At 46.8% G+C, this 27,060-nt stretch overlaps 7 protein-coding genes across 7 annotated transcripts; 5 read left to right on the top strand and 2 right to left on the bottom strand.

Annotated features, from left to right (window-relative positions):
* Window positions 1–186: 186 nt before the first annotated feature.
* On the top strand, window positions 187–1,006 carry GGS22DRAFT_16561 (uncharacterized protein). Its single transcript, XM_047961716.1, has 2 exons — window positions 187–582; window positions 701–1,006. Exons 1-2 carry the CDS (start codon window positions 357–359, stop codon window positions 832–834), a joined length of 360 nt encoding a protein of 119 aa, XP_047824486.1. The 5' UTR covers window positions 187–356; the 3' UTR covers window positions 835–1,006.
* Window positions 1,007–1,154: 148 nt separating this feature from the next.
* On the top strand, window positions 1,155–2,179 carry GGS22DRAFT_151503 (mitochondrial ribosomal protein L37-domain-containing protein). Its single transcript, XM_047959496.1, has 2 exons — window positions 1,155–1,659; window positions 1,718–2,179. Exons 1-2 carry the CDS (start codon window positions 1,272–1,274, stop codon window positions 1,972–1,974), a joined length of 645 nt encoding a protein of 214 aa, XP_047824485.1. The 5' UTR covers window positions 1,155–1,271; the 3' UTR covers window positions 1,975–2,179.
* Window positions 2,180–2,514: 335 nt separating this feature from the next.
* On the bottom strand, window positions 2,515–4,310 carry GGS22DRAFT_16556 (TAFII55 protein conserved region-domain-containing protein). The gene has a single exon (XM_047961704.1). It carries the CDS (start codon window positions 4,097–4,099, stop codon window positions 2,534–2,536), a length of 1,566 nt encoding a protein of 521 aa, XP_047824484.1. The 5' UTR covers window positions 4,100–4,310; the 3' UTR covers window positions 2,515–2,533.
* Window positions 4,311–4,833: 523 nt separating this feature from the next.
* Window positions 4,834–6,687, top strand: GGS22DRAFT_151501 (uncharacterized protein). The gene is made up of 4 exons (XM_047959495.1): window positions 4,834–5,341; window positions 5,423–6,038; window positions 6,113–6,364; window positions 6,416–6,687. The coding sequence occupies exons 2-3, from the start codon at window positions 5,561–5,563 to the stop codon at window positions 6,355–6,357; spliced, it is 723 nt and encodes a 240-aa protein (XP_047824483.1). The 5' UTR covers window positions 4,834–5,341; window positions 5,423–5,560; the 3' UTR covers window positions 6,358–6,364; window positions 6,416–6,687.
* A 158-nt stretch (window positions 6,688–6,845) lies between these two features.
* On the bottom strand, window positions 6,846–11,185 carry GGS22DRAFT_151500 (uncharacterized protein). The gene is made up of 2 exons (XM_047959494.1): window positions 10,640–11,185; window positions 6,846–10,580 (listed from the first exon to the last, which is right to left on the bottom strand). The coding sequence occupies exons 1-2, from the start codon at window positions 10,741–10,743 to the stop codon at window positions 7,157–7,159; spliced, it is 3,528 nt and encodes a 1,175-aa protein (XP_047824482.1). The 5' UTR covers window positions 10,744–11,185; the 3' UTR covers window positions 6,846–7,156.
* A 2,411-nt stretch (window positions 11,186–13,596) lies between these two features.
* Window positions 13,597–16,541, top strand: GGS22DRAFT_151498 (glycoside hydrolase family 15 protein). The gene is made up of 9 exons (XM_047959493.1): window positions 13,597–13,927; window positions 14,012–14,024; window positions 14,142–14,461; window positions 14,511–15,024; window positions 15,083–15,450; window positions 15,505–15,528; window positions 15,587–15,769; window positions 15,832–16,044; window positions 16,095–16,541. The coding sequence occupies exons 1-9, from the start codon at window positions 13,795–13,797 to the stop codon at window positions 16,364–16,366; spliced, it is 2,040 nt and encodes a 679-aa protein (XP_047824481.1). The 5' UTR covers window positions 13,597–13,794; the 3' UTR covers window positions 16,367–16,541.
* Window positions 16,542–17,492: 951 nt separating this feature from the next.
* On the top strand, window positions 17,493–21,841 carry GGS22DRAFT_151495 (acetyl-CoA synthetase-like protein). Its single transcript, XM_047959492.1, has 6 exons — window positions 17,493–18,343; window positions 18,395–18,743; window positions 18,830–18,877; window positions 18,933–19,169; window positions 19,253–19,328; window positions 19,395–21,841. The coding sequence occupies exons 1-6, from the start codon at window positions 18,047–18,049 to the stop codon at window positions 21,532–21,534; spliced, it is 3,147 nt and encodes a 1,048-aa protein (XP_047824480.1). The 5' UTR covers window positions 17,493–18,046; the 3' UTR covers window positions 21,535–21,841.
* Window positions 21,842–27,060: the final 5,219 nt, after the last annotated feature.

Raw genomic sequence — 27,060 nt, 5'->3', positions numbered from 1 at the left:
GTTACACTAATGAGGTACGATAGCACGGATCACATCCTATCTCAGTTTGCGTGATAATTAATAACACAGGGAAGGTGCATTTGTGCTTCGTACTGTACAGATTATACAAACTGTACAGTGTACTTGAATGTGGGTAGACGGCGGGAGTAACCACACGTGACTTGATTTAGCTATCGGGTGTATTGTGAGCATTGACGTTAGATTGCTTGCTCAATTGAAGCTTTATCACGAATTCTACCGAGAGTTCCCATCCGACATTCAAGCGCACACTGTCGCATAAAATCATTTTCAATTGAGGACTATCCCGCAAATAACCAGTCAAATCTCGAATTACGTCATCCTAGGCTTCTATCGCCATGCCGACACCCGAGTCCGAAGCCTTCCTGGCGAAGAAGCCTACAGTCCCTCCTACTTTCGCTGGAGTAGACTTCGACGACAACAAACGATTGAAGCAAGCGCAAGATGCCATTATCAAAGAACAATGGGTGGGAGTTATGATGGGTCGGCTAGTGCGAGAGGAGCTGAGCAAATGCTACTACCGCGAGGGTGTTAACCACCTCGAGAAGTGCGGTGCTCTAAGAGGTGAGTTAGATTTATGGGTGCTTTGGAGCATTATTTCGAATGCTATAAGGGGCTTTATTTGCCATCGTTGTCAATGGAGTCTGGCTTGCAGCGACCGGGTTAACTGATATAATAATAGAAAAATACCTCCAGATGCTCAAGGAGTCCCGAGTAAAGGGCTACATGTTCGAGCAACGACACGTCGCCCGTTCAACAATAAGCAAGAATGGAACGGAGCAAATAGTTGACACTGAGTTGAGGCAGCCGAAGTAACGGAGAAGAAAGCAATGAATGCGTGTTTTGAACAGCCTAGAGGTCTTCATGTGAGGCCAATCTGGTGCGATGGGAACTTCTCGAACACCTATCATATTGTATATAATCAGAAGCCTAACATATCAAAACAAAAATCTCAGTCAAATTGCCATAATTCATACGTGAAACATCCATATGAATTGCATTTATTTGCATATTAGAATGTATCAGATACTTCCAAGGTTGATATTCATTAGTTTAAGATCCGGGGTTGAGGCTCTGAGCCAATGTCTCCTCCACTTTAGTTAGTGGGTAATCGAGTGGACATCGGCAAAACCGACCCCAAAGTTCCGATCATCGCATACAAAATTTCTAGAGCTTCAATACCATCGAAACTTCAAAATCCAAATATCCCAATCTCTAGCCAACGTCTGGGCACCCCGACGCAATCATTCGCAATGATATGCCAACGCTGTCTCCATCGCGCCTCAGCGCTCAGCTCGCGCATACCCAACACCCTCCGATCCCCCGCCGCGATACGCTCAATCTCCAGCACCATCCCACAACAGTCTCCCCCCGCGGCCCCATCACCAACACCAACACCCACCCCCGCGAGCGGAACCCCCGTCTTCAGCCACCCATTATCCGACACCGCAGGCAGCAGCGAGGAGATGCCCAAGCTCTCAGCATGTCCAGAAGGCACCGTCCTAACCGGCCTGAACTACTTCAAGAACCGAACGGACCCCGTAGCGCTAGCCGACGATGCGTACCCGTCATGGCTGTGGACATGTATAGAAACGCGGCAGAAAGAGGAAGAAGCCGAAGATGACGAAGGCGACGAGTTCTGTAAGGCCCCTGGAAAAACCCGGATATACCCCGCAATGGCCAACTAACCCACTTATAGCGAAATCCAAAAAGCAGCGTCGTCTAGCAGCGAAACGGCAGCGCGCGCTCGAAGCCAAGATCCTCGCCTCGGGCAACATCGAAGCGCTAGCGCCCAAGATCCCGCTGCAGCGCCAGAGCATCAACCTGCCGGGCAATGAGGAGGGTACGATGGAGGGAGCGCTCGCTGCGCAGCAGGCTCGTGTGTCGTTGAATCATGCTATGCGCAAGGAGAGGAAGAAGAACATTAAGGAGAGTAATTACCTAAAGGGCATGTAGTAGTCTACCACGACGATGAAGAGGGGATTTTGATGAGGAGGAGACGGCTATCTAGGGTGGATGATCTGTTGCGAAACGGATGGGGAAAAACCATGGCCTCATGTAGAGAGCGAAGCTAAGCGAAGCTCTACTCACCGAGATGTACTATACGCGAGTAGACTTGTACACATAAGATCACACACGCACAAAGATATATGTCAAATGATTGCGACCGTTTCTCATATTATAGTGACGAACTATTTCGACACTACCTATATAGAGTACAGAATCCCACCCTGGATTTAGAGGATTCCTTCCCTAGTCGCAAGCACATCCTATTGTCCACTCATGAACATGTGGATGTCCTAACTACAGATGAATCAATTGCATTTCCACTGTGTGTAAACGCTTGGGGTATCGTTCCAGAAACTCCTGACCTTAACCTAACCGACTTTCAGATGTCATGGGCGTCCTCGCAGACAGTAGACACGTGGTATCGAGGTATAAAATGTGACAAACCCCATACGCGCTTCCCCATTTAAAATAATACCGCCTCCACTTTCCTGTGGGTATATCGGTCCTAGTCCTCATCAGTTAGACCTAGGGCGGCCTTCTTGACGGCGATCTCCTTCTCGAGATTATCCTTTGTCGTTAGAATACGTCTCTTCAGGATAGGCGCATTGACTTCGGCGAGCTGGCGCAGTGTGTCCTCGTATGCCTTATTCAAGTGCTCGATCTCATCAAGCTTCTCTTGACGCTCCCGTTCTGCGACTAGTTGCTCCTCATCCACTTCTTCTTCGTCATCGTCATCGTCGTCATCGTCTTCCTCATCTTCCTCGTCATCTTCGTCTTCGTCTTCTTCTGACATGACCTCATCTGCTATAGGTGCGGGTGTGATAGCATCGATGGTCATCGGAGTTGGGGCTTCGGGTGCTTCCAAAGGTACATTTGGCGTGGCTGTGACTGGTTCTTCGACTGGGATTGCGTCCTCGAGTGCTGCTTCCATAGCGGCCAGCAACTCATCATCTTCTTCCATGTCATCCTCCATAGCGTCAGGCTGTCCTCCAAAGTAATCTTGCTCAATTTCACCTTCGGCATCCTCTTCATCCTCCTCTTCTTCGGAGTCGTCATCATCACGTATCACTTCGACCTGTACATCTAAAGCAGTTTCATCTTCTTCCAGTAATTGCAAAACTCGAGCTGCGCTATTCTGCCATTGCTTCTCAGATAATGTCTTTCTGAACCGTCGATGGGGGGCGTCGTGCAAAGGCGGAGTAAGGCCATGCGGCCACTTGAAGTCGTTCTTGGAGACCATCTCCGGAATCGGGACAATCTTGGCTTCAGCCTCGCTGTTGACTTTCTTAAAGCATAGAAGCATCTCCGAGATGTCCGAGTTCTTCATCATGTTCCTTTTGTCCCACGTCTTTGTCGCTTCTGTGATAGTAGGGAGCTGGACTAGAACAGCGGCGTAATGGTTTCCGTCGATAGTAACTACAGCTCGACGCGTCTTAGCATCGATAAACTGAACGCTAAAATCTGCGCCTCCCATTTGCTTAGGTACACCCACTGTACCCTCCTCTAGAGCCTTCTTTAAATAGTCCATTGATGGATCAGGAAGAGTACGGATCACGAAAGTGCTTTCTCGGATGGGGTCAGCTTCGCGGTCGCTAGCCTCGGAATCGTAGCCATCACCAGGGTGATGCTCGATGGGCTCGCCTCGGGGCTTGAACTTGATGGAATTAATAGGCGTAGGAGGGATACTGTGACCCTGACTGTGACTGTGATTGTGTTTAATCTTAATCATCTTGCTCGGTCGGGCTGATTCCTGGCGAGTTTCCGACAACGGGCGGTCTTCGTCATCGCTGTCGAAACCGCGCTTCTTCGATTCGAGTAGCTTCTTGGTCGGCTTAGACGTTCTTCCTGCCTTGGACTTAGTAGTAGATGGCGTCGGAGCTGCAGAAGTGGCGGCAGGCGTGCCCGGCTGACTACCGCCTAATTTCTCCTTGAGATTGATCTTAATCTTTTCTCTGGAAGGAGTGGCGGTATTTAGCTTCAATTTGGGTTTAGGATTGTCGCCATTGGGAGGAGGAGGCATGCTCTGACTCGTGTCGAGCTTGAGCGTCGGTTTTACGTTGATGGAAGACATGATGTAGATTTAAAGGGTGGTGGTAATGAAAGAAGGGGGAGGTAAAGATGGTCGCGTCTCAGCGTCTCAATAAATTGAGATGAAGAGATGAGACTTGAGATCAAATCTCGGTAATTGTAGTATTGTTGTAGTCAGTCCAATTATCAAGAGGCTAGAAAGAATAAATCAGAGTATCTTGATGTTGGCTGAAGTTGTTGGAATTCAAGATGGCTCATGCGAACGAAAGTAGAATTAAAGATTCAGAATTCAGAATGCTTGAAAGCGCGACGAATAAGTCCTGGGGTCTGATGCTTTAGTGCTTTATCGATAAGAGCCTTGAGTGCTTGTGTGGGGCGACCTGCACCACAAACGAAACTTAACTCTGTTGCTGGTGGGGCAGACATAATCAGTATAATAAGGTACGTATCGATGTACCTAAGTACTTATTTTTAGAGAACCACTTTCTACGATCACATCGCCTGTAATAAAGACTACAACAAAGAAAACCCAATCAAATATTCCAATTAATTATCGTTTCCCAATTTTGGATTTAATAAAGATTTATTCTCTAATCAAATCGTGTTATAGGATCAAGCAAGGTATTCCAATATATCTAGAACATGTACACTAATTGGATGAAAATACCCCGGTACTTACGCGAAAAACGACGCTAGTCCTCTTTTGGATAAAAGCTGAGACCTTGAAGCTTTATTGATTAAAACCTCCCGATGATTCTCACCCTCTACACATACATCGTTTGAAAATAGCATCAAATTTCGAATGTTACGATACATAACCTGGCAACTACTTGCTAGGGCGCCTTACTAGCGCAAATGGCACAGGAAATAATCAAATCGACTGGATTCGGTTAACCTGCAACAATAGCAACCACTACTTCTCGACATTGACATCGACATCGATATCTATACGATATTTCTTCGAACCCGACTCTACGGTGTTTCCAAAAGATATATAATACCAGCCCCCCACCGATATTTATTTTTCTCTCCCTCTTTCTTCTTTCTCTCTCTTCTCTAGAAATTCATCTCTTCTCCAGATACTTTCTTGCAAAATTCATAATTGCAAGCTTAGCATCCAACTTGGAACGCCATTTTAACTCTACAAGCCAAGTTCTCAATCTCTACGTCTACCACTGCTTTTTCCATAACAAAAGCTACTATTTGAATTTCTTGCGCTCTGGGCAAAGTCATCATCTTGATTGGCAAGCCTTTTGGACGAATACGCGGATCTCGCTAGACACAGGTATGTAAATTTCCCTCTAAATCGGCATCCCACGTTTCTGTTTCAAAGGAAAACACCTAACCCACGCTAATCCTTCAATAGACAGCTACAAAATCATTTCTCGACAGTAGTTGCGACAACCGCTTTGTTTGCCATAGCATCGCGCGTCCTTGATTCCATCGTTTGTTTCAGAACTACCGACCTCGAAACAAAGGAATCCGTCTAGCTCGAGTATCCGCGATGTCGTCACAGACACAGCAAACGCAGGAGATCAGCCGCGCTCCGAACGCCTTTGAAATCCACCACGCGCTTCTCCGACCTGTTATCCTCCAGATCATGCGCGCACAAGGCTACCATTCATCAACACCTGCCACTGTCGACGCGTTCACCAGCTTGACGGTTAAGTACATGATGGCTATATCGCGACAGACGGCTCAATATGCCAACGTTATGGACGAGGATGGTGTATCGTGTGTGCCTGATATTGTCGATGTACGAATGGCTCTGGAGGACTGTGGCGCACTGAAGCCCGAGAAAGACTTCACCGAGCAGTTGTTCGCTGGTCAGGAGGATACGCGTGGTGTCGATAACTTCATTGAATGGGCAACAGGCCCCAAAAACCTCCGAATCCGTAAAGTCGCCGGGCTTGACAAGCCGACCGTAGGTGACACGGAGATGGAAGGGGCGGAAGAACTACGGGAGACCGACTACCTCAGTGGTATGTTCAAATCTCTATATCTACCTACCTATTCTAGAGTGTAATCACAGTCATGCTAACTAGCCTGATTCCAGCTCTTAAGAGGAAGCATAACAGGACAGCCGATGACTCCAAATACGCGCACACAATCCTCGGTCGCGGTATCATCGAGCCTGATCCTAAGGAGAACCCTATTCACCAATGGGCTATCCAAATGCACGACCGTGCCAACCGCCCTCCAGAGGCTGAGGTAGCTCCAGAAGAGTCTCCCAGACCTGCCAGCTCGGGTCTGAGTTCCTTGGCAGACGAAGACGTTGCCATGATGGACATGGACTTTTAGATGTCCGGTAAGAAACAATCGCCTCTTGTATTAAGATACCCTAACTAATAATATATAGCCATACCCCACCCATGATATCTAAATCATGAAAAACAGCGTGAACAATTGGGACGTGTTGGAGTTAGGGGCATAAACATGGCGTTGGCAATGGGTCTGTTTTTTTTCGTGGGAGTTCGGTTTGGGATCATACATTGGTTCTTTTGAGGAGAGGATCATACATACAGAAGAAGTATTGTGACCACAGCCACGCTCATAAAATGAGTGTTGGCACACAATAAAAAGTTTAAACTTCTTTTGCCCTGCCAAAAGGCGGTGGCACCCCACACATAACTAATACGTCCGTTATTTATGCTTCCGTGATATGTTAAAATGACTGGAATCGAGCCATCCATCTCCAAGTCCGTATATAAACGGCCGTAGGTATATACAGCGGGCAACCTCCCAGCGCTAATATAAAATACAACTTTGCTTAAGCACGTTAACATTCACGAGTTCGACTAAATTATATTACGGACTAATAGGAAACCGCAATACGCAGCTCCGTGTCTTATTTCAACTCCTTTGTAGTAGTAGGCGGCAGACTATGGCATCCAGTAGTACATATGCGCCTGTTATCCCTTCCCAAACCTAACCGAAATTTGAGCGAGCGGACCCAATATCTACCTAGCCTGAATCCTTCCTAGACAAAGTAAATCTCTCTTTTAGTTGCGCCAAAGGCAAAAGGGTATTTATCATTAAAAAATTCCAAAATATTCCAAGATCATATCCGTACTATGACACAAATCGTGTCCTCCCCTTTTTACATCACAGCGCACTTCTTCTCTTTAGATAGACCTCTGGGAGCTGCCGCCGCCCAAGTCACGTCCGTCCAGGACTCGTTATCCTTCTTATTCTTCCGTCGGCCTGTCCATCCCCGAAGCTTAGCGTCCTTTATATTCTTGAGTGCCCCTCTTCGGGCGCGGCTCTGCCGGCGTGTCAAGCTTGTGTGATGGCGGAGTGGCGTAGAATTGAGCTGTTGGGGAGGCTGTTCCCCATTATTGATACTAGAAATAGTTTCAAGACGCTCGACGGTAGGCCGAAGTAGGTGGGCTCCCGATATTGGTCTAGGATGACGAGGGACTGGAGCATGCAAGATCGGTTCTGATGGTCGCCTGCCCCCATCTAAGTAACCGGGGGTATCGAACGCGCCAGTAACACCCGTTGGCGTGCTGATAATAAGTGGTTGGTCCGGAGCTGCGGGCGGAGGTTGTATTTCGGGGATTCCGCTGTACCGTCGGGAATCTCGTTGGCTGCGACTACCCACGGGTACGCGTGGGAATTGAAAGCTGCCGGATGCGGGTCGAGGTGCGCCAGTACTGTCCTGTCTCCTATGAAGACGTGCTAATTGGTCCGGGGTGGGGGCTGGGGGTAGAGCTGCTGCTATAATTTCCTCGTTGTATTGATTTGTAGCAGGAGCCGAACGGGGGAATCCGTTTAGTGAAGCTAAAGAGGGCATATCTGAGGAAGTGGGAGCCCTCGGCCAAGTTTGAGCATTGGGTAGTCTACCAACCATCGGGTAGACACCAGTCTGCGGATTATCCCACCTCTGATTACCCACTGTAGACGAAGGTGTAGTAGGGTTGTGAGGATATGTATTAGCCGATCCCGGGCGGGATCCTCCCATGAATGGGTGCGACCTCGATGAGGTTGGTGTATATTCCGTGCGCCATGACGGCGCTGTATTATGTGGGCTAGGTCGTTCGGGGGTTACATCAACCATAGCTACACCCTCAGACACGTGGGAGCTTGTGGCTCGGGTAGGGGTCCCGACCGGAGATACATTGTATATGTCTTCATCATCCACATACGGTTGGTTTTCTCGAGAGAAGGTGGGGGATTGCCCACCTATCGGCACAGCAGACCTACTACCATTTACAGAATCATTCATTCCTCCCTGGCGTGGAAATTGATAATTCCATGACATGCGAGATGCTTGTTCTCGCAAGGGAGTAGTTTGGAGGCGCGGCAACTCAGGACGACCAGAATTCGCTTGGGAATACGGAATAGATGATGGGAGAGGTGGAACCGGCGGAACCGACGATGGGAGAGGAGGTACGGGCGGGACGAAATCTCCATTACTAGACGTTAATCCGATGCCAGATATAGTAGAATGGCGTAGAAATGCAGGCAGGTCGCCGGGATCATCTTTAGTATATGGGGGTGGAGGTGGTACCCAGTTATCAGCATCACTCTCGTGAGGATGCTCCGCCCTTCCGTCGGCGCGTCTATACTCGACTCGACCAGCCGCAGCCGGTTGTGGATTCCGTCGACGGTTAACGGCAGCAGCTGTTGCGGCGCGGCGTAGCGTCGGTCCAGATCGTGGGTTGGCATGAGCATACGGGGCATCGAGGGCTTCTTGAGCTTCCTCTAAAGAAACGTCTTCTACCTCATCAAGCGCAGTTACGTAGGAATTAGAACGTGCCGTGGCCATAGGTCGGGGTACTAGCGGATCCTCCAGATCGTCGTTGAGGGTATAAGAGGTTAATGGTCGAAGCAGAGCATCAACCTGGCGAGATGAGGTTGTCGCTACAGACATCATACTATTCCGGTTACCCCTCCGCTGCGCTACTGTTCTTCGCCTAACGATAGCGACTTCCGTGTCGATATCTCGGTATTCCTCTTCTAGTATTTCAGCCTCGTTCGTGCCAACTTCAATGGTGATCTCTTTTTCTTCGCCGTCTACCAGTCCGTAGTCAAAATCGAGAATTGTGATCCTCCCTCCGTCTACAAAGTCGATACCGTCTTCCTCGGTTACGAGTTTAGGTGGTATAACGCCTCGGGCAGCAACAACGAGACGTTCTTCCAAAGACGTATTACCGAAGCCAGAAACCCACTTCACAGTGCTCACGCCAGTCAACTGCGTAATATTGCGCCCGCTCACGAAATTATTACGGAACTTATCGCAAAGTATTTGCCACTGGGGAACACGACCACCGTTGGCGTCCTGTACTCGAGAAGGCGATCGGACTGAAACTCCGCTGTTCATACGCTGCAATCCAGGTGGCCCATTCAAATCAGATGAGGCATGATTACCTTCGGGAACAGCCTCTAGATCCTCCGGAATACCGTATAGCCACACATCTTTTCCTTCGAATCCAGCCGAAACAAGATCGCCCTGATAATTAGCAGCCGGTAAGGTACACGGTAGCAGAGGTCCAGGAGAGGACATGCTAGGGACCGGCCCTGTGAAATAAGTCGTTCCATTACGGAGATCGTCAATCCTCACAGCGCGGAACGTCTCGAAGCTTCGATCGTAGGTAAAGGTCCAAGTCGCCTCCATGGAACTTGATTCCTGCAGTAAAACAGCATGACTGCAATCTCGGCTTGTATTCGGGAAGAGTATAGAAGTAGTCCATAGCGCACTGATATTATTCTCTTCGCACATTTGGTTTTCAGGATCGTAATACGGGGCTGTTAGAATAACAGTATTCGGTGTGTGGGATGTCGTCGTCGTTCCCAACAACTGGGTTCCATCGAAAGAGAAGGCAAGGGAGTCGACACCATCGCATTTAACAGCTCTTCGGTCTGTCGGTAAAGCCCCTGGATTCAGAGATGATACTTCGATACCACCTTCGTATGCGGCCGCGAGAACGCGCCCACACGGAGATAATGCGATCGCGCGAGGAGCATGATCTAGGATCAGCGACTGTATCCGACGAGGTGGGACTTTACCCAGATCATATAGGTCAACCTGCATATCAGTGGACAAAACCGCAAGGAGGCTACCATCGTCTAATATGCACGCGGACGCAGGCCGGCGCAATATCTTGAACTCCCGCTTCACAGATAGCTCGGGTTCCCTAACATCAAAAACAAATATTCGAGAAGAATTGTATGCAAGAATATGGTGACCCCTAGGTGATGGACTAAATTGCATTCCCTCGCCGCCAGGCGCAGAGGACGAACCGATACAGTTCGAAATTAGTTTTATCGTAGTCGACTTCGGTCTCAGGTATGCTTCGAACAGGTTCCTCTTGACCTCTCGGGCGAATAAGCGACGCAGCTTAGGTAAGTTCTCATCGTCACCGACAGTTGCGACTGGCATGGTATTGTGACTAGAAGCATAGGAGGCGCATTGCGAGAGGTGGAGTGCATAAAGATGAGCGTGTTGCGAAACACGCCTCCATTTCGAATTCAGTAGGACGAGAGACGCAAACGATTCGGGGTCGGTCAATTGAAGTATTCTATAACAAGTAGTATATTAATATTAGCCTTTACTAGAAACGATAGCGGTTGAACGTACTGTTCGATAATCTCGTTAGGAAGCCTGTCAAAAGCCGAAAGCGACTGCTTGCCGCTGGATGAAGCTGGCTTCTCGTCCATATCGGACTGTTGAACTTCGGACATGATAGGCAGGTTGGTAACGTCCGATGAAAGCCAACGGCGCAAAACTCAGCAGGGTAAAAGCAAAACCCTCACGATACCCCAAGAAAATATCATGCCATGACTTAACGAATATCTAGATTGCCTTGCTAGATCAATTCGAACATATCGTTAAGGTAAAGGAGAGAAGGAGAACGGGATTGCCGACTCTGCCTAAGCGTTTTCTCTCTCGGATCGTGTTGTTAGACAAGTTCGAGAATCTTGAGCGGGGAGCCAATGAGAGAAGAAAGGAGAGAGTGTGACAGAAGAAAATGGAGGTGACGCGGCAGATTGACGCTGGGCTCGCTGGGGTAGGATCGAATAGGATATGTATTTAGATGTATTGTTTCTGCTGTGAGATAGGGAAGTTGGGGCGAAGTAGTAATTGGTCAGATCGCACTTGTACCATGTACATTGAATGTCAGCTTCATCCGACTTGCACAAGCATGTTACCTCAATTTAGCTGCTTGTAGCCTTGTCCGCAACTACTTGCATACACCTAATTTAGGCGACGCGCCGCTACTCCGCTCATGTATTTTGTGGGTACCCTGTTATACGTACCTATTTAAGCCTAAACCCAGCTGAAACTATAATGCACTTGCGACTGTGAATTTCTACTTACATATCCAAGCCTGAGCACACACACAACACGTTGTTTGGAACATGTTTATGTGTCTAACGTTGCTCATATCATATCGATGTTAGGTGGCAGTACCTTAACACAAGCACGAGACTTGTTTCTAACATTGCAAGAAGGAGGAGAAATGTTACACGTATGAAAATTTTGCTTCGACAGTGTTGAATCTACCAATTATCGTCACAGTCGATCTCGGGTACGCGCATCCTAAAATGATCTTGGCAGGGAAATCTGGAGATATGTATGTATTGTGTACTTGAGCATAGAGGTTATGTCATTACTCCGCAATTGCCTACTTCAACGTTCTCATACTTGACAGGAATAATCACAGAATTAAAGCCTCGGTTGAAACGACTAAAACAACCTTATTATTGCTTCGTAATGCGAATCAAAGCCGCAGTTGCTCTGATAATTATGATAAATCAGCTAGCCGTCGCGGATTTTCTTTTTCAGCACCACATACATATGAAGTACCTCCTCGTACAGCGTAATAGGAGTCCGTAAGATTCAGGCGCTAATCCTGCGGGTAAGAAATAAGGAATACGATCTGGCCAACAGTACCCATAAAAAGTTAGACAGTTCTATTTTTGGAACTAAGGTTGCTTGTACATCAGAACTTTAAACCCTACCGAACCCTTTTCGTTTCGTGCGATCGCAACCGTAGGACTTAAAACATGTACTATGGTCATAGGGGTATATTTTACCAGTGGGTTCAGGTATTCTCTTAGCTTCTTGGCGATCGCAAGGGTTGAAAAAGATACTTGCGCCTACATTTCATTGAAGAAGCTTTGGTAAACTAGTACTGATCTAGTCTAGTCTGTGGCTTTACGGGACCCACGAGTACCTGTTCGAAGTGTTAAAATTTCGGCCTGATACCAGCGTAAACATACCACATAAAACCTCAATTTTTCGATAAGATCAATTGATTTTCTCTTACCCTATAACTACATGGCTCAGTTGTTTTCATCGTATGATAACACCTCGCTACTTTGCTTTCAATGAGAACAACTCGCAGTCTCATTAACCTTAAAATAGTGGCGAATACAAGCCTCGCAGATGTAACAATCTCTCGAACAACGATGTGACCTTCAGGGCCAGGCCATGCTTCACGACTCTAAAACGTGTCCAGGCAGCCAGGCAGCCTTTAAATAACGCCGAGATTACCCCTCTAGGACCTTTACGCTGAATCCAAATGACGTAGCGTTCTGCATTATACGTATAATGAGGGCACTATACGGTATAATGTTGTATTACCCACATTATACGATTATACACATACTAAACGTGTATAATAGAGTGTATAATGCGGTATCGAGACTAAAAACCTTACTTAATCGCATGAAATAGATCTTTTTCTATCTTATAAACACTCGCGATGATTCAATTAATCTAAGCTTGTTTCGTAATTACTTTTACAGTTATTCTGTAATTGACTGACCTCGTAAATAGGTTGTATAATAGTACCTAGGTAGGTGTGTTGAAAACTGGCGAGTTGGCGTGTGCTGAAGAGAGCGCGCTTTCTGAATCTTTTCTGAATTTTACCGACGATTAGATCGATCGCATGAAATAGAAATATATAGTAAGTAAGTATACAATTACTAGATCAATTAGGATTTCACGGAAGTTGTTTCGGATCCGCATCTATTTTTATAATAATTAAAGTGGTTGATTGAAACTTTGGAATATTTGAAGTTATTTTGAAATAAAATTATATGTAATATATGAATAACCCCTGTAAATGCGGAGTACCTAGGTATATATGGGGCCGGAAGGTTTCTCCGTTCCGTTATACGTATAATGATTCTATTATACGATATTGATATAATACATTATGCGTATTATGCAGTTTTGTATTATACATTGCAGAACCCTAAAATGACGTATCACAGGCGAGGTAAGCAAAATAGGAGAATAAACCAATCGGCGTTAGGAAGCTCGTACATACTAATTCGTTAAATATTCAAACCTCGCCAGTGCGATAGGATGTTAAGTGCTTTTCCCACAAGAATGTGAGTTCGGATGAGATTGCTTAGGACCACTTAGCGTTCATTACATAATAATATACGGATTTACCGGAAGCTGCTTTAGGGATCGTGAGTGGAATGTGGCGCTGAGTCAGGGCCAAAGAGCTTCAAGCTCTCAACCCACTCACATGACCATGGCATGCACAATGACCAGTTGATGAGGAGTTAAAAGAATCCCACAACTTAATTTCATCGTTTAAAGCACTAGATATCAAATGGGGTCTTCCAGATCTAGTGAACTTGTTGAATACGTCGAATGAACTTATAGTTCTATTATAGTTGATATCAACTCTTGACACTTGTAGAAAGAAACACCACAGATCTCCGCGACATCCGCTCTCATAACCGAGCATAGGTAAACTAACCTAGTCTTACATGATGGCCACCGCCAAGTGTAATACACTCAGTGTCTCTACAAGAGATGCTGCTGGATATCTTCCAATTGAAAACTATGGCATGATCGGAAATATGAGGACATGTGCGTTAGTAAGTATGGATGGAAGTATAGGTTAGTAGAAGACCCGTTCCCTCATCATATATGCACCTTTATCAAAGACTAGAAGCTAACAATGGAGTCTCGTGTTTTGTTTAGATTTTATGTGTTGGTGGGTTCTTCATATCATCACTTGATTTTTGAATTCTGCTATCTTATGGCATCTCAAAGAAAGAAGTCTCTCCGAATCATCCGGAATTATCAGGATATGCGCTAAACTTTATCATAGGCCAGACTTCGACTCACCATCTGTATTCTGTCGGCTCCTTGATAAAGATAAGGGAGGGTTCTTTAGTATTGCCCCTCCCGAACCAGCATCTTGTACAACCAAGCAACAATATCTTCCGTCTTCCGCCATTCTACAGACTCGCTACATCGACGAAGAAGGTGTTGTAGACGTCGTCGATTTTTTCCCACGTCCGAAGGAGGCCACCGTTATATCTACGAAAAATAAACACAGTGCCTACCGCGAGACCAAAAGCGCATATGAGGAGCTTAAGAAGTGGTTGGTTCGGCGTGTCGAATGCATTCGAGGCCAGATGTCTCTAGGTCTGTCTTTTTTCATTCATAGTACTAATATGTCATTGACTGTATGAAGATGTCAATGTTTTTCCAGCGTTCGACTACGCCCGAGAACCGCACACCACTACTATATTACAGAACGTGCGTGGAATCGACAGTTCTCAGAGCAAGACTGTAACTTTCCATAGCAAGAGCCTAAGACTTCAACTGGATGTGACGATAGACTGTGGTGGTGGTGACTCGACTACCTGCCCAAATCTCATTTTCAAAAAGGTGCAGCAAGATGGCATGAAAGGTGAAGGAGTTGTTGCCCATTTTACCTTGCAGGAAGGTCAAGCGATCTCCTTTGTAATCCGCGAAGACATCCCAAATCATGTGACGGAGAATATCACAAGTTCAATTCTTGACTCCCGACAACATGACACACAACTGTACTGGTATAACTGGCTATCTAAGAGCAGTTATAAGGGAGGCTGGCGCGAAGTTGTTATGCGGAGTTTCATGATACTGAAGATGCTGACCTACGAACCTACTGGTGCTATTGTTGCCGCCCCTACGTTTTCAATCCCCGAAGCAATCGGTGGAGGTCGGTACGTTTGGCTGTACATCTCAAATTTCATGGATATAAATGTGGCTAACCCGATGTAGCAACTGGGACTATCGTTTCTGCTGGGTTCGCGACTCAAGTTTCACGATTTATATCCTGCTGCGGATGGGGTTTACGGAAGAAGCAGACGCATACATGGAGTTCATCAACAACCGCGTCAAGGAGACAACGACGACAGGTGGTGATCTGCCCATCATGTTCACTATCAGGGGTGAGACCGACATACCTGAACAAGAGCTCGGCCATCTCGACGGATATAAAGGCAGCAAGCCAGTCCGCATCGGCAACGGAGCCGCGTTCCATAAGCAATTCGATATCTACGGCGAACTTATGGATGGTATATATCTATACAATAAGTATGGGAAACCTATATCATGGGACACCTGGGTCTCGGTCCGTAAGATGCTTGGTAAGTCTCTCAATCACTCTCCCACGTACAGATAAGATGACTAATTCTAAACAGACCACGTTTTAACGATACTTGACCGTATGTGAAACATTGCTACCAGAGGCAAACTCTTGTTATTAACCATGTTGTTGATCAGAACCGGACATGTCGATATGGGAAGTGCGCAACAACAAGCAGCACTTCGTCTATTCCAAAGTGATGCTTTGGGTGGCATTCGATAGGGGGCTTCGACTTGCTGATAAGAGATGCCTGCCTTGTCCAAACCGAGCAAAGTGGCTACACGCCCGAGATTCCATTTACGAGCAAGTGATGGAGAAAGGTCAATAACCTAGGTGTATTATATCTTTAATGAGTTTTCATTGTACTAACTGGAGAGCACAGGTTACAATACGGAAATGGAGAGCTTCATCCAGAGTTACGAAAACAATACGTTTCTTGACTCGTCGATTTTGATAGCGCCACTCGTCTTCTTCATCACACCCAACGACCCGCGCTTCCTCAATACGGTGGACAGAATACTTCTTCCACCAGAGAAGGGTGGACTTACGAGCGCAGGCCTCGTTTACCGCTACAACACAGAGCTTTCAAACGACGGTATGTCTTCTAGGTCCTATTTCTTGAAACCCCCCTAACAGCTCTTGTAGGAGTGGGAGGTCACGAGGGCGCGTTCAGTATGTGCACGTTCTGGTTAGTGGAGGCACTAACGCGGGCGGCTGTATATGAACCTGCATATTTGCCAAGGGCTGTGAACCTGTTTGAGAATATGCTCAGCTTTTCGAATCATCTGTCTATGTTCTCCGAAGAAATCTCTCGTAGTGGTGAGCAGCTCGGTAACACTCCGCAGGCTTTCAGCCACCTGGCTCTCATCAGCGCCGCGTTCAACCTTGATCGCGCCAAGAGCTTTTTTAGGAACTGATGTCGAAGAATTAACGATACTACCTGGTCATGCTCCTGTTTTAAGTTGCGAGGTGGCCTAAATATGTATGTATGTAGGTATGTAGGTAGTATCTGCTAAATTAACTGACTATCTTGCATGGATAGGTAGATAAATGCCGCATATAGGAGCTCTCCTAATATAGCTAGTGTGAGAACTGCTTGTTTCAATAGACACTTATCTTCTAAAAGGATAGCCGGGATAAGTTTACCTAGAAAAGAATTTGGGAAATAACTAGCACTACTATCTAGACGGTTTCTTACCAGTCCATAGCTTAAAATAAAAACAAGCCTTACTGCCAAGTTATATTCAAGTCGGAGTATTAATAATATTGTTTAAAGAACGGATCCATGGATGCAACTGCCGTGTTTATGCCCGGGGAACGTCAGCATTAGAATTTTATTTGTCCCGGATGATACTAGATCGGATCCACTTTTACCGAGAAAGTTTCGGCAAATTTCACTAACCTATCGGAGCCCGAACCAGGTCGCGAAGCGCGAAGGGATTAGGAATCCCGCTGGTGCTACCACCTTATTCAACACGATTACATATATTAGCTAGTTATATATCTAGTATTTCCTTCTAGCGGCTAATTTTATACATAATTTGTGCAAACTTCTGGAAGTTCAATCTACCGGGACCAGTAGTTTTCATCGGCGATAGGTCATAGTAGGTGTGACTCTTAGCTCACCGCTGATCCCTAACTACTTGAAGTTATACCGAAAGTCATTCACTTGAACATATAATGATCTCATAATACATAACGAGGTACCTACACGATACTAGGTATCTAGTATGATAGCCTTCATAGTGTACCTATAGAAAAGTAATTCGGTTGGTAGGACACAGATAACTATGATATCTCTGTTGGTAATAACTGTATCTATAAGTTTCAAGTGGCGCGCTTAAATAGGAATGCGCGGGAACAACGTGGAGCTTCCCGAACAACTCTATCCCTGCTTGCACCTAAATATGCCGGGCACTCCATCATCCAGATGTTCTTGTGACGAGGCCACTAAAATAGTATGCAACCTTCAACCACCTCTAAGCTTTATGCCAGAATCTCCGCATATGCACCTGCGGAGTTTAGAGTAGGGATTCGGACAACCAGATCTTCTACCTCAATGCTATTCCCACGGGACAGTGGATCTCACCCCAGGCAAAATCTATCTCGTAATCCACATAAGTTACATCACAACTTCAGCTAACTTGAGATAGTTTGGTATCGACGGCATATGCCTTTCGATCACGCTCTAATGTCGCGACGACGACGCTATTTGTATGGAAGCGTGGTAAGCCCGAATCGGGATTCGCGAATCTTCTTCACGATTTCCGTGATCACATCGGGGTATGATTGTCGCATGCCACGTTCTAAGGCGGCTAAGGCAAGGGGGCGTCCTCAAATGACCAACGTACAGAGAATGGCGACCCATCAGAAGTTATGGAATAGTAGCCACCTACCTCAGTGTAGACATACATAGTGAGACCTACATATATAAGGAGCATGTCACTGGAAAATCCAACGTCTGTTTGTCTGAGTTAAAAAGAGACATTTCAACCCCACCTTGGCATCCGACGATACCTGCCTACTAGGTATATGTCTCAAACTATTATAGAAACAGACGATCTTACCTAACGAATCCAACGTGGAACATATTCAAAATGAGTGAGAGTCAAAGCGAATTCGGACGACGGCTTCCTCTCCAAGTCATCAAGGAGAGAGCAGCTACGGAACCAGACCGCGAATGGGTGTCTATACCGCGAAGCACCAACCCCGAGGATGGGTGGGAGAAAATTACGTATGCGCAGTTTGCGAAAGCAATTAATCGTGTAGCAGATGGCATCCAGTCCTTCGCTGGTGTGTCAGAGCCGGGCAAATTTCCCACCATAGCATATATCGGGGCGAACGACTCTCGTTATATCTCGTTCACATATGCCGCTATCAAAGCTGGCTATAAGGTAAGACCATGTATCTTATCAGGTCTTGTATATATCACTGACACTTTATAGGCTTTGTTCATTTCACCCCGAAACTCAACAGAGGGTCAAATCCGACTGTTCCAGGATACGGACTGTCACTTCATCGCCCACACTCCCGAGTTCCAAGATGCTGTTGACTCGTGGAAAAAGATACGTAAGATGGAGAGCATGGTCGTTTCTCCTGAAAAGGAATGGTATGCTGGCGAGGGAACAACTCAGATTGATTACGAGAGAGATCTTGAGGAGGGAAAATGGGATCCATTCGCTGTTCTTCACACAAGCGGAAGCTCTGGATTCCCAAAGCCTATCACATGTAGGCAAGGGTGGCTCACGACGATAGATTCATTTAATAAGGTGGCCCCGATGAATGGCGCCCACAGTACGTATACCATGGTTTTCTTGACGTCTTTCTTGTTATCCCTGAATCAGCCATAGAAAGAACCAAATACTAACTCTTACGCTAAGTGTGGACTGTGGAATTAAGTCGCAGGGCGAGGAAGCATATCATTCCAAGTAAGTGCCTAGTAAACAGGCGGTTAGCGAAGAAATGATATTAACCCCTGAACAGTGCCCTTCTTCCACGCATCTGGGCTGCTTTTCTCAACATTACTTGGCATCATTGAAGGCTCTCCGTGTATACTCCCAATTGGGTCGAAACCGTTGACGGCAGACTTGGTAGCCCAATATATCGAGTATACGGGAGGCGAATCCATCATTCTGCCACCCTCGGTCTTGGTGGATATGAGCCAAGTACCTGCTCATGTTGAAACGTTGAAAAAGTTGAAACTTTGTATATTCGGAGGTGGTGAGTCATTCGATTTCGCTATCATTCGCTGCCCTGCCAGTAACCGCCCTGAAATTAACTGCTGTTACTAATGCAATCTCCAGGAAATCTCGCAACCCGAGTGGGAAATTACCTCGTCGATCAAGGGGTACAGCTTTTGAACATGATCTCTGCTACTGAGTAAGCCTTCCAACAGGATTGTGTCCGTTATACCGACAGATTCCGGAAAGCTAACGAAAATCTTAGACTGCCGTATCCTCTTTACCTCCAGCCGAACCCTAAACTCTGGCAATACTTCGTTTTCGAGCCAGAATTAGGTGGGGCGGAGTTCCGTCCAACCACCGAAGACCCGAATGCGTATCAGCTTTTTATTAAACGTAACAATCTTCAGCCCGACATCCAAGGTCTTTTTTATACCTTCCCAGATATAGACGAGTACGACACCAAAGACTTGTTCCGCCCGCATCCCACCCTGAAGAACCACTGGATGTACGCCGGACGTGCCGATACCATCATAGTCTTTTCCAACGGCGAGAAGCTCAACCCCCTTACCATCGAGCACATTGTTAGTGACCATGCGGGTCTTAAAGGAGCCCTGGTCGTCGGTCAAGAGCAGTTCCAGCCCGCGATTATTCTCGAGCCTATCACCTATCCACAGAATGACGAAGAAGAAGAGAAGTTGATCGACAGTGTGTGGCCTCTAATCGAGGAAGCGAACAAGGACTCCGTGGCCCACGGGCATATAAGCCGCGAATTCATTATGCTCACGAAGCCTGAGAAGCCATTCCCTAGAGCTGGGAAGGGAACCATCCAGCGGGGAATCGCGGTCAAGATATACAAAGACGAGATCGAAGAGTTCTATACCAAAGCAGAGAATACACAACAAGTTAATGCGCCGAAGTTGGATGTCGGGTCTGAGGACGAACTTTTGGAGTCTCTACAAGAGCTCTTCACGACCAGACTCGACGCTCCGGCTTTAGGTCCTGATACGGATTTCTTCACTGTCGGGATAGATTCGTTGCAGGTGATTAATGCCAGCCGTCTGATTATCGCGGGACTTAAGGCAGCTGGTGTCGAAGTCGACCCCACTGCCCTCGCCCCCCGCGCCATTTACTCTCATCCAACCTTCAGGGAGCTCGCAGGATACATTTACCCCCTGATCGACTCCGGCGCGGCGCACGCGGGAGATGGTATGGAGAAGGAGGTACAGCAAATGAAGGATTTGTTGAAGAAATACACGACCGACATGCCGGCTGTAAACACGACCAAGCCTCTCCCGCTCGACGACGGACAGACCGTCATCGTCACGGGTTCAACGGGAGGTCTTGGTTCTTATCTCCTGCACTTCATGATCTGCAACAGCAACATCAAGAAAGTGATCTGCCTCAATCGATCCAAGGATGGCCGGGGCCGCCAAATCGAGAGCTTCGAGAGCCGTGGACTCAACACCGATTTTAGCAAGGTCGAGTTCCTCCAGGCCGACCTATCACTGCCTGGCTTGGGGATAGACCAGGCCAAGTACGACGAACTCCTATCCACCACCGACAGAATCATCCACAACGGCTGGCCGGTCAACTTCAACATCTCCCTATCAACATTCGAACCGCATATTCGCGGGGTCCGTCACTTCGTGGACTTTAGCGCTAAGGCAACTAAGACAGTTCCCATTGTCTACATCTCGAGTATAAGTACCATAAGCCACTGGGAGGGAGGAGAAGCCCCAGAAGCTCAAGTCACCGACTTCAATAAGGCCGTTATGAACTACGGCCGCTCGAAAATGATCTCTAGTTTGATCTTAGACGAGGCAGCTAAGGTTTCCGCTATCCCTACGGCAAGTGTCCGCGTCGGCCAGATTGCGGGCTCCCGGTTTGAAAAGGGTTTGTGGAGTAGACAGGAGTGGTTCCCCTCTATCATTGCGTCGTCCGTCTATCTCGGGATCCTTCCGGGCAACTTGGGCATCTTCGACTCCATTGACTGGATGGCCATCGAAGACGTCGCCCACCTCGTTTTAGAAGTGTCAGGCGTTGAGCAACGTCTTCCGATCGAAAAGATCAACGGCTACTTCCATGCCGTCAACCCCAAGACGACGACGTGGATCAAGTTGTCTGCTGCGGTGAGGGAGTTCTACGGACCCCGGATCAAGAAGACGGTGAGTTTCAGAGAATGGATCGATGTCCTAAAGGCTAGCCAGGAAACAACAACAGATGTGAGCAAGAACCCTGGAATCAAGTTGATTGATTCATATGAAGGCTTCTTCAGCGGAGAGAAGGAAGGGCCTGTTAAGTTCTCCATGGAGAGGACACAGTCTTACAGCAAGACTGCTGCGAACTTGGAGGCTGTCACGCCGGAGTTGATCCAGAACTGGTGCAAGCAATGGAACTTTTAGCGGGAAAACTGTTTTTGTTGGATACCAGAACTTTTGATTCGGACCTGGGTTTATTTGATTCTCTATCTAATGTTGTTATGAGGTGAAAAAGAAGAATGTACGGAAGTTTAGGTTGATTTATCACTCGAATATACACGATCATCGATACTTTCTAGTATTTCGTGCCAGTTTGGAGTTGTTTTGATGCGATTGGCTCTGCAAATACGGCTATCAACACCAACTTGTGGTTAGCTCAACTCCCGTTGTATCGGAGTCGGAGAATAATGCGGTTGATAATTTCATAGTAATTGACGAGAGCTTACTTGAGTATTGACAAATGCTTTTTATGTGTATGAGACACGGCGTATCAGCCTTTCGGCGTATACTCCTTCGGATTCGTCATCACCATCGTCATCTACCCCTGGTGCGCAAGCCTAGGTATCTTTTCGCTTACTTAGGTAATTACTGACCGACTTTTTCAGTTGTATCATTTGCCTTGATATTTGGAAATAGCTAGGATGTTTTATCGACTGAACTTTTGAAAATGATAGCCTGTTTGTTCAATTTTACAAGGTCGATTTGCGTTGATGTTGGTTTTCTGCAGATGTCTTGGAAGTTAGCGGGTGGCGGGGCAGCAGGGCAGACGGGTTACGACGTTACGTAACCTTCGATGTCACGTGCTAGTGGTTTATGCATGCATATCACTTGTTTAATTATTTAATGAAATTCATCCATGTTCATATCAAGGATCGTCCAAATTTCAATTTACCTTTCCTAATCCTCTTTCTCCCATCGTTCGACGTCATGTTTCAAGAGGTCGAGGAAACAATCGATAAGACAGAATTGTTTCTCTGGCATCTCTGGTTCAATGCTTAACGTTCAACTTCGACCCTGTCCGTGTAATCGGTCCGGTCAACGCGACCCCTCGTGAAAAATGCGAGACTGAGGACGGGGTCCGTTCCGCAAAAAGGAGGTTGCTAATTGCCAGCTGCAGCAGGGATCGGTGCTGATGCCCGGGGTACAGTATGTACCTGGTCCAGCACATATTTACCACTCATCTTTCAACTCTCCCTCTCCGCCCTGTACGAGGCGCTCTTTTTCTTTTCTAATTGGTTCGACGGAGCCAAGACAGCGCCGCTTCTAGAAGGGTCATACGCAGTACCAACTATAATATAATACCTAGACATTATAATACATGGTCGCCCTCGTCCAACCGTCTGGTCGGGTTGCTTCTGCGAAAGTTGCCCCATTCGGAGTGCGAAATTCGATGAGTGCTGTGTGATAGCGCTGCAGAACAGCACAGCTATGGCGCATCTAGAGCGTTTCTAGTCGCTGCACAATGTGACGCTATCTGCCTTTCCTGAGTAGGAGCCCGAGTCGATCTCGTCGCCGCTCAGATGTAGTTCGTTGCCCGAGCCCTTGCGTAACACATGCTACCTTACTCTGTACTAACGTACCCGTTCGTCGTTAAGCTCATTTCTAGCCCTAGGAGCTCTTGGGCACATCACTTGTTGTTGTTGGGAGAGTTGTTGGTTCTGACCACGACATGGTGCTGCATTGCCCGGGGTCGCTGTCAAGCTCTCCCGGGTTTTGATATTGAGCTTCAAGGGTTGCAGCAAGCTGGAGGCGCAAACGGATTGCACCCGAGATGAGTGACCGGACTATCGTGATATTGTCTTTTGGTATGCGGCCTGCTGGTCCGTCGATAAGACGTTCGGGGTTCACCACCGGATGTGACTGTTTCACAACACGCCTCTTTATCTTTTCTTTTCTAAGACAATGTCTCAACAAATCGACATTCTGGCAAATTGGACTCCAACCTGTGATTTCGGTTGCCAGATCCGAAGGAAAATGCGAGCGCCCCATGTTGGTTGCATTTAGATACTGTTTCAGAAATCTCAAGATTGTCTTGGGAAGGAGGGTAGCCGAGCCGCGGGTGAAGAACAGATCGTCGAGAATGTCTGTGAACCCACGAGCAGTAGCAGCATGCTATCAACTACCGAGCTTACTAGAAAGATATATATGTGTCTCAGATAAGCTTAATACAACGTGGGTTAAGAACAGCAATTGACGGCCATCTTGTCGTCATGTGCTGCGAAATAAGAAGATAAACCTGGTATGAAGCCGCCTCAAACTTGAAATTCTGGAACTTCACCTAGTATTACTGAAGTTTGACTATAGCGATCGACGATATGCGACAAGACAAGATGTTGCTACTTGCGCGTAAAAATGAAGTTGGCCTACAGAACGTGTCGGTGATCTAGCGAGCTTGAGATGATCATCTCAAATGCCAAATGCGCTAAGGATGCAGTCTACGCCTTCGATCTCCTTACATCTGCGGAAGGAGCTAAATCGCTAAAGATATTTTTTATCAAGTGAAAATAGCTAGCGCCGGTAAAAGCCGTGATATGCAATCGAACGCATAGCAACAGCTTGACGATATCTACCTACATACCTAGTACATATTAGTGTTCGCGATCTTCCGCGGCTATCTTTAACTAACAGCTTCTAGAAATGTTTAAGATGCACATAGCTCGGTGACGGTTGAGATCCGGCGTTAGCGATGTTGTCATCATATTTATCCTATCTACTACGGGGCACCTAGCAACTGTAGCTTTTGGGAAGGTCTATGTACCGTACTTCTCGAAATAGACGAGGTAGGTTGATGACATGCGAGGGCGCGAAGTAGGTATGGAATGACGCCTGTGGAACATAGAAAGTCATTCTAATAAATTCGTAATCAGTTGAAGGTAACGTCAACCAACCTGAAACCTAGCGAACGTGACGGACTGCAGTGATGCGGTAGCAGTGAAGCTAAATGCGATGAGACTAAGTTGGATAGATGAAAATATTAGAAGGCATCCCAATTCGGCGATGGAGTGGTCTTGAATGCATGCAACACACACATGCACTGATGAGAAGTTAGGCAACGAGACTTTATCCTACTAGGCACTCCAAATAGACTACCTAAGTGCTGGTTTTTGATAATATTGATTACAACATCTGCTCGACATTAATGAATTTCTACCTAGGCAGACAGGCAGAGGGGTCAGTTTATGCGAGAACATACGATCAAATTAGGGTGCGACGAGATGGGATATAAATAGTTCTCTTAGTAAGTTACATACAAATGCAAAATCTCTTAGTAGGTACGCAAGTATGATCAATTGGTAGGTAGGATGTTAATGAGGTCGTATGGTAAGTAATTTATTCCGCGGCGAATACTCTGTAGCATCGCGATCCTTTTCCTGGGCAGTCCCGTATACCGTGGAACACTTTTGACACGATCAAAATCGAAGACTTCTACTTCGTGTGCCTTGCTGAAACGGCTTCAGCCATCCTTCTATCCTAGTTGCACTTGAGTGCGTTCTAGAAGATTACTTCTTTTAATTTGGGCAGTCTGGGTCGGACCGAAGACAGTCGTTGTGGTTGCGACGATGCGGCGTTGATGCCCCGAATTGAATACCTTGGTACGTAATCGTAACCAACGTTTGGTACATCTATGATCTATCATTTCCAGAGGCCTGGAAACCCCCAAAACCATGTTTTTCGGTTCATGCCGGGGCGCTTCGGTTAGAGCTGTGAATCATTACGTTACGCATCGGTTGAGGAAACCGAGCTGCTAAGTTAGAGTAAACAGAATTTTCACCGGTCTGGTTGTCGACGTATAGATTCCATCATACCAAGCCATAGGGATGTATCTAGATGTAAGCATCAGAATAATCGCTCACTGCGGGATATCTCCCGCTGAAAAAGGGGGCTGACATTATAGCAAACGTGAGAACTTTTGTGGTGTGTCAGGTTCGCCAATGCTAAGCGTGGTCACACCTCGAATCGATGCATGAGCTTTTCATAGGCTGGCTACGATGCCCATGAGGCTCTCTTAACGAACAACGACCGGCGCCGGTCGACAGGTCGCGCTGTGATAGGTTCTTTACGTTATATTACTTACCGTTACGATCGTTTCTCCGATTACCAAGACGCCAAAATCTGACGCGTTCCCGAATCGATGAGATCGAGGTCCGATAGAAGCGGACCGGCGGAAAGTGGATGTTATACCTACATCAATTACTATGCATTTAGATCCGACACGATATTATACTACATACAGCTCAATACTCGTCCTCGTTTACTATATGCAACCGTTAGTCATGTTAAACTTGCGCGTAGCTAGGTACCTATCCTACCCTTGCGTCGTCTATTAGGGAGACAAACTATTTCCTCGGCGACGATTCGTCTTTTAAAGCTCATGTATGATTCGGCGACTTACCTAACAAATGAGCGTGCCGAGCCTGCCTAGTAGCATCTACGAATTTACGATGTTAGCTAGGATAGATACGGCTAATCGATTCGTCGTTTATGCTTTCTTTTCTTAATGAGAATATGGTGACGCGTTTTTTCCTATTGGTCTAGTCTTCGTACTGTTAGAGCGCAGAAGTTTTCCCTAGACTCATCCCCCCTGCATAAACGTGGTGATAGGTGAGGAAGACGGGAGTGCGGGTCGGCGGGGAATAACTCGTAAGGCAAAATCTGGGTAGAGTGTTCCAATGCAGGCTGGGATCTGAGACCTGCAGGGAAGCAGGGAGACGGGCCAGTAGGACTACGCCACTGATGATTTCGATTATGAAAGGTCAACTCTTTCTGCGTTCTTCGGTGGTGCCAGGAACCAACACGACGGAATCCTATCCTGAGTGGCTGCAGTAATTAACAGATTGCCGCTCCCCTATCCCCTACACGTTGAAAACCCGCATCATGATCACATCTTTGGCAGTATTCGAACACGAATGGCTACACAACTGGGGGTTTTCAGCTGGCCTGGTAGTACAACATTGGCAAGTACCTACACTTTATAAAATATTGGAAGCACAATGCATATCCGTTTTTCGCAGTATCTAAGTATTTTACAATTTTGCACCGTGCCGCACTGAGGGGCATATAAATTTACCTACCTACAAGGTGCCTCCCACTTAGTAATCTCTCCCTCACTCCCGACTGGGTAAGCTTATTGCAGGGGGTGGTATTCTCCACGAAGCTAATGCCCCTTGAGGTAAACTGGACCGGCATTGGGAAATTTCGGAAAGGCTCTGGCCGACTCTCGGATTGTTTTCGCATGATGTCCATATGATGAGCAATATGAGCGTTCGATCAGATGAAGCTGTGCGGTCCGTGAGTTTGACAAGGCTGAAATTCTCAAGATACATAGTACTATGAGACACAGCATGCAGGATACTAGTTCTTCAGATTGTAATATCAAGTCGAATCCCGACTTTTCGTATGGTCTTTGAGACATACATACAGTCTGCCCTGCGGCAACGTGAAAGCGAGACATTGCATCGGTATGTACTTGCATATACATACATATATATAATATACAATATCTTCCAGCATATCGGCATGTCCTTTTGCGTCTCGTGCGTTGGTGGCAATGGTCTCGAACTCAAAGACCAAACACCTGCGCAGCTGCGGAGCGCACGCAGTTGCCGATCTTTTGGAGGCGTCGATAACTCGCACAGATGTTTGTGGCGTCTCTCAACTAATCGTATCTCA

Source organism: Annulohypoxylon maeteangense (assembly GCF_022496945.1).
Source record: "Annulohypoxylon maeteangense strain CBS 123835 unplaced genomic scaffold GGS22scaffold_1, whole genome shotgun sequence".
NCBI lineage: Eukaryota > Fungi > Ascomycota > Sordariomycetes > Xylariales > Hypoxylaceae > Annulohypoxylon > Annulohypoxylon maeteangense.
This window is presented reverse-complemented; position numbering and strand designations above follow the sequence as displayed.